General features: G+C 43.2%; 1 protein-coding gene across 1 annotated transcript; it reads left to right on the top strand.

Moving 5' to 3' along the window:
• Window positions 1-1,047: 1,047 nt before the first annotated feature.
• On the top strand, window positions 1,048-5,981 carry LOC108668836 (UDP-glucosyltransferase 2). The gene is made up of 6 exons (XM_018156089.2): window positions 1,048-1,968; window positions 3,847-3,973; window positions 4,293-4,391; window positions 4,841-4,964; window positions 5,248-5,467; window positions 5,642-5,981. Exons 1-6 carry the CDS (start codon window positions 1,280-1,282, stop codon window positions 5,925-5,927), a joined length of 1,545 nt encoding a protein of 514 aa, XP_018011578.1. The 5' UTR covers window positions 1,048-1,279; the 3' UTR covers window positions 5,928-5,981.
• The last annotated feature ends 1,132 nt before the right edge of the window (window positions 5,982-7,113 follow it).

The following is a 7,113-nucleotide window of genomic DNA, read 5'->3' as shown; positions in this document are numbered from 1 at the left end:
CTGCACATTGCATGATCGTCCAAACTCCCGTGTTTCCGTCGATGATTTTACCTTACGATGAGTACATGAATTTCTTCGAACGAACTGTTAATGCTATTTCCATTGCTGTACTTCTTGTAGCATATCAATCTTATCAGCGTATGAGCCAATATGCACCAGCCTGCACCCCTATCATCGATTCAAATCAAGACAACAGCGCCAACAATTACTCAGGGCTACGAGACGACAAAAGAACACGGTAGAATGCAAGCTTAGCACACCCTCAAACTCATGGCTGATATATAGCGAAGAGTCTATTACTAAGTTTACCATTGCGAAGTTGTAGGTAACAGTGTTGGCTCGAACGAAAGAATAAATCGAAAGAAACTGTAGTAGCATGACAATATGCAAAATTCTTCTCGATCAGCAGCAGAAAATGTTGGCGACCAAAGTTGAATTAGTAGATATATGAATTCTCACCCATGCATCACCCATGCATTAGTATATATATGAATTCTCACCCATGCATTAATTTCCACCTTCTAATCAGTATCAGCATCATTTAGTGTCAGTATCATTTAGTTTTCTACTATGTCAGTAAAATATTCGTTAGGTGCGACATTCTACCCAGGCATATACTCGTATACAAGGGGAGGGATTGAAGTAGGGCAAGTAGGACTTGTTTTTATATATTCTCCAATATTAATAGCACTTCAAATGCAATCCACGATTATTTCAGAAATTAATGCCCATAAATCAGAAGCGAAGTAGTAAATGCCATCTCCGAATTTAACCTAATGTAAAGTTTGGAAGACGACGTCATAAGTTTGGAAGACGACGTCATAAGCATGATGTATAGACAAATAATTTCTTTTAAGCGTGATCAAGGTAGTAAGTTTTCAGATCGTTGACGATAAAAAACTGTATTGGTCACATGTTTCAATGAAGAGGGAGACGCTTAGGAATGATATCTAACAATGGGCCAATGGATCGCGACCTTCATTGTTATCTCGTAATGCAAGCCTATCATGGGAAAGTTCTTGCTCTCATGGGAACTTCGTTGTACCGCAGTTACTGTTTGTCGCTTTGTCAGAGAAGTGACCACGCAGGAGCTTCGACTTGCAGATGTTGAAATTTTGACAATGTAAAATAAACTTCAACAGGCTTCTAAAAACGTCATAGTAGGCCAGAATTTTTAAGATGCAAGCCACAACTGATATTTGGATTGCTGAACAGTCATATATTACCTTGGCTCTTGACTAAGTCACAAGTTCATCCTGGTAAGAAATCAACGGTCGAAATGACTTCCAGGGTTCCACTGCTAGTTTGCTTGGCTCTCTGCACCGGACTGAGCACAATTCCAGCGGATGCGTACAACATTCTCCTGGCTACGCCTATTGCCAGCAAGTCTTTGCATTATTTGTTCACTGCGATCGGAGAGAACTTGGTGAACGCCAACCACACGGTGACTCTCTTGACAAGTTTCCCGCCTTCGCTTTCTCATCCAAACTTCAGGAGCTTAAATGTTTTGGGTGAAGTGCCCCAGCCCAAGTATAACGTCTTCGAAATGCGCGATATCACAAAAGCCCGTGAAAAGTTTACTCAAGAAATATTCTTCATTGGTGGGATAATGTGGGAAAACGAAGAGGTCAAAGAGGTATGGAATAAGAGGAATTCGTTCGACGCTTTCTTGACTCCTGCGTATATCAACGAAATCTGCATGCCGTTCTTACTAAACTACACCGGACATTACATGATCGTCTCCACTCCCGGGGTGGAGTACAGTGCGATATCCATGGCAGGCAATTGGTTGCCGCCCTCAGTTGTTCCGTCGATGACTTTACCTTACGATGGAGACATGACTTTTTTCGAACGAACTGTCAATGTGATTGCCATTCCATTATTATATTTCCATAAAAAATTTACGTACTTCGTTCAAATGCAGAGGCTACTGGAACAAAAATTCCCCGAAATCGAACCCATCGGCAGGTTAGTGCTTAACTACTCGGTTGAAATCAATATTATATAAATGCATCAAAGCGTTTGTGTAGTTTTTTAAAGTAAATGATTTGTGATGATACAATTTTATTCCGAATAGAATATGCTTCATTTCAGTTATCGCAATTTTGAGTGAAGGTCAGAGCATGCCTTTTATCAACAATCTTCTTATTTTTTTAATGAGTCGATTGCAACACTTGAAATTTAACTATTGGAAATAACAGTAGACCAAATCAAGAGAAATGTGGATACAATTTGAAAGCCAATCTTAAATTACTCTGAAAATAATTTCAGCGTACGGACGAATCCTGTAGTTCGGAGGTTGATAGCTGGAGACTCGCTTTTGATAATGAGGGCCTCAACTAAAGCCAGTCTCGATGGGTCAGGGCACCGCCTAACTATGCTGGTGCAGGCCTTCAATGTCGCTCGGGTCTCATTGTTAACCTCCCGCATGTGGTTCTTGGGTCCTTCAGATTGTAGGTGGCATGTGAGTCGGCGGCTTATTAGCACGACCTTAAGTGAATTGATCATGAATTCCAGATTAAAAGTAGTGGTAGAGTTTTTTAATGAATAAATCGACTTCAATGTCCTGTAAATTGTTTAGAATTCCAACTTTAAAGCTGAAAAAAACGTAATTTTTGGTTCATATTATAAATAAAAAGCTTAACGAGCATAGAGAAAAAAGTTACATTACAAACATTTCCCATTACGTGAATTCCTGTTCTGGAGCATTACCGAACCATCCAGTCCGGTGATTTTTTTTCGGGTTTTATCTAAAGTAAACTTTTGCCTTTGTTATGTAATTACGGGAATTAGAATGGAAGAATTACAGGACGCACCTGTTCCGTTGTGCGTTGAAATTTTTCGGGGGCTCGTGCCCGAACTGAGACATGCATGAATATATTTTGATAGTATAGAGAGGTCATAATTTGTCTTCATTAACTTCTTAAAGTTTCACGATGGGGCCGATTTCTTAATCTGATAATGCACAATTTATAATATAACCCGTACTCTATTAAAGACACCCACTACCAAGAGGAGGATCTGCATGACGACGAAGGCATCACATATGTCTATTTGAGGGCCCATCTTACTGAAGCTCTTGGTTCTAATATTCTTATTATATTTTAATGAGTCTTATCAGGCAACCCATCTTATTGAGGATTCTTATGATTATCATCCTAATGATGCTCCTTGTGATATTAATCAATTAATATGCACCACACTCATGATACTCATGCAAGTGGACCACATGCGGGAAGAATGTATCATCTTAATATACACGAATACCGCGCATTACGTGAACTCGGTGACCTATTTCACTATTTACTCTCTGCATGACCTCATAACGTGACGGTCCTAGAGTTCAAATTATGCTTCACTTTGCGAGGCTCCAGGCGACACGTCAAATCAGATTTAACGCTTACGTCCAGGAGATCTTGGTTCTTCCCTTTTCCTTCACACTGGGGCTCTCTGGTACCCGTGCGCCAAAGTGTATTAATATGGAGATTGAAATACGTTAAATTAGCTCACTGGCATGCATATAAAGTGGAAAAAAGAACGCTCGTAAAGCTCGCTAAATTCGCTCCTGAGATGCGACTTTGGCAGTCAGCCGGTCGCAGCACTTGCTTACATGCCACAAAAAATGTGTTTATTACATCGCAGTCGCAAACATACGGATGGATACAGGAAACCTTCATTCAAAAATAAAATCTGTTCGGCCCGTAAAAAAACAATCATCAACTCAAACAGTGAAGTGAGACGTTTTTGAATACTACTGCCGCTAAACTTTAAACAGCGCACGATAAAATTTTACTAAATTACTAACCCCTGTAAATTTGTTACTTGAAGTAGTTATTTCTTTTTCAGTTATTATTCAAGAGCGAGATTAACCCTGATCAACGGGCACCCTGCCCTGGACAGCCCCGTGCCCCTCCTGCCCAGTCAGGTCGAAATTGGTACCATCAACGCCAAGCCTGCCAAGCCCCTGCCCAACGTGAGGGATCATGTCTATATTACTTTAATGAGGTACTGCAGCAATAATGAGGTACTGCAGCAATAAGTGTAGACTGAATGCAACAAACTAAATGCAAGGAATGGAAAAGTTTTGGATAGACATCCCAATTGAATGAAGTGTAATCTCTTGTTACTGATTATTTATCACTGTTCTCCAGCATACATTAAGACCCGCTTCTTTCTCAAGCGTAGCAATATGACCTTATCCTGCCCTTACTGTTCCCCACTGTACCCCACTATTCCTCCTGTTCCCCAGCAACTGTATGCCTTCCCTCGTAAGCCCCAGTTTCCCCTCACAGGACCTGGAGGAGTTCATGGCCAGCAGCGGCGCCCACGGGGTCATCTACTTCAGCATCGGCAGCATCGCTGAAAGCGCCGACATTCCCCTCAGAGCAAAGGTCCACAAATCCAGCTGCATTTTATACCGCAAAGTTTGAGTTAGTGAGCGATTTATGCAGGGCATAAAGTGTTGTTGACGACAGTAACAATCCAGAAAAAGCCTTACACGCATCTGTACTTTGCTCGTTTAGATTTGAACCCGAACGTCGGTCAGGGTCCAGGCCATTACGCAATCCAGGCCAATGACTCGGGCGAATAAATTTGCTGGGCGTTGTACATGTAAATGATTAAAGGAATTTTGCTGGAGCTCGAAGCCACTTTTGGAGTTAAGTCCTGTTCGAGTCCTCATTTGTTCTCTGATCCTCGCCCACACCCAGGATATGGTGGTAATAACCTAATATATCAGGAACGGGTTGCATATTAACTTATTTTTAGAATGTAATATTGGCTCAATCGTAAGATTTTTGTCTGATTTTGTAATACTTTGACCTGGACCTTTGACCACCAGCTGGAGTTTGTGGAGGCGTTCCGCAGGCTGCCGCAAAAAGTCGTGTGGAAATACGAGGGCAGCGACTTGGAGCTGCCGCCGAACGTCCTGACGCGGGCCTGGCTCCCTCAGCAGGACATACTCGGTACCTGGGGCGGTGGTGCTCGCGATGTTCATGTGCCTTGATGTAATTTGTTACAATTATGAGCAATGTGCATAACTTGTTACAATATGAGTAATGTGCCCAACTTGTTACAAATATTTGGAATTGCTGAATTGCAAATTTGACTGAATGATTCTTAATATTAGTTTCCTTGTTTTATCGCTACTGTCGAAAACACAGGTCAATTTTAAGATATGACTTTTCGGTCGATTAAATTAATGTTAGACCACAGCGTAATCACTGCATAAACTTTCTTCTGAATTAGGTCATCCGAAGACGCGGCTTTTCATTTCGCACTGCGGGAACCTGGGCACCCAAGAGGCCAAGTACCACGGCGTACCAGTACTTGCAGTGCCAGTGGCCTTTGATCAGCCCAGGAACGCGGCTCGGATGGTACGCAAGAAGCTGGCGCTGTCGCTGGAGTGGCAGACGCTCACCGCCCAGGCCATCGTCGACGCCGTCAACGAGCTCGTCAACGACACCACGTCAGCCTCCTATAATGAACCTATGATCATTTTTTTAATTAGGTAATGCGTTTGTAATTAACGCAGCATTGTCAATTACGTAGGAAATGCGTAAGTTATTTGGTGTTATTTGTGGTGTACAAACAAAAGGCAAACACATTTCCATTAGATGTAACGCTTGAACAATGTGCACAGATACGGCGCCCGGCTGAGGACGATCTCAGCGGTGCTGCAGGACCAGAAGGAGAGTCCCGGGGCTCGTGCTGTGCGGTGGATAGAGTACGTGATCCGGCACCATGGGGCGCCGCACCTGCTGTACCCCGGCAAGCGCCTGCACTTCCTGCAGTATGTCTCTGCAGACGTCCTGCTCTTCCTCGCCGTCTGCTGCTACGTCGTCTACAGGATACTCAGAAGTGCGGTCGTTGTGGCGGTGGGCGCCTGGCGTGGCAGGCTCAAGGAAACCAAGAAAAAGAAACTCTAGTCACGGCCGCGGCCGGCGCCGGATTTGGGGTCCTAATCCAGCTGCTGTATTATTAAGTGCACTGTATATCTCTTAAATTTGTTGCCATAAAAGAATCATTTGACATTACGTCACTTAATTGACTCCTGCATCATGATCATTCGACTCCTGCAAGGGTTGTCAGTGCATAGTCTTAGTCTGAGTCGTGGTGATAACGTCACAATGAAGTCAAACCCTCGAGTCGCGTCCTAAAGTGGCACAAAAGAGTTACGTCAATTTGGCACGTCTCTGAGTCACGTCCTAGAGTCACGGCTCTGAGTCACGTCCTACAGTCACGGTTCTGAGTCACGTCCTAGAGTCACGGCTCTGAGTCACGTCCTAGAGTCACGGCTCTGAGTCACGTCCTAGAGTCACGNTCTGGTAGACTTACAGAACCAGTCAAGTACCTGTCTCTTATACACATCTAGATGTGTATAAGAGACAGTCCTAGAGTCATGTCCTAGAGTCACGTCCTAGAGTCACGTCCTAGAGTCACGTCGCAGTCAAGGTCGCATCACTCACCGCAACATTCTCACTAGACGGAATTTTTTATGGTATTGCAGTATCCCCACCTGGCGAGACGTCGCTTCCTAATTAGTAACCAAAATAAAACCGTCGAATGTTCAACCACTTTAGAAGCCACGATGAAAGTCAATTGTGAATTATTGCTGTACAATTATTAATCCATAGTGAAATTAATCCATAGCTAAATTAGCATGGGTGGCATATGAGTTTTTTACGACCCGCCGCCGCTGATTCAACTCTTAATCGAGCTATCATTGACGCAGCGAAGTTTTTTTTAAGTTCCAGCGACCAGCGAATACAGCGGCATTTCCGTCATGTCATCCTCATGGATCAGCAGCAGTGACTGCAGTGACTCACTTCCTGCTCCGCCACATGAGTCACAATGATCTATTAGAGAGAACAACGCACATGAGTCACAATGATCTATTATAGAGAACAACGCACATGAGTCACAATGATCTATTAGAGAGAACAACGCACATGAGTCACAATGATCTATTAGAGAGAACAACGCACATGAGTCACAATGATCTATTTGAGAGAACAACGCACATCAAGCACAATATTCGTTAGCATTGTTTGGTTTTGCGATGCCAAAAATCTGTTATATTTATACAGAACCACTCATCAAACAGTCGGTATT

This window comes from Hyalella azteca, unplaced genomic scaffold, assembly GCF_000764305.2.
Source record: "Hyalella azteca isolate HAZT.00-mixed unplaced genomic scaffold, Hazt_2.0.2 contig12678, whole genome shotgun sequence".
Classification (NCBI taxonomy): Eukaryota; Metazoa; Arthropoda; class Malacostraca; order Amphipoda; family Hyalellidae; genus Hyalella; species Hyalella azteca.
Note: the sequence above shows the minus strand (reverse complement) of the source record. Positions and strands in the feature narration are given on the sequence as shown.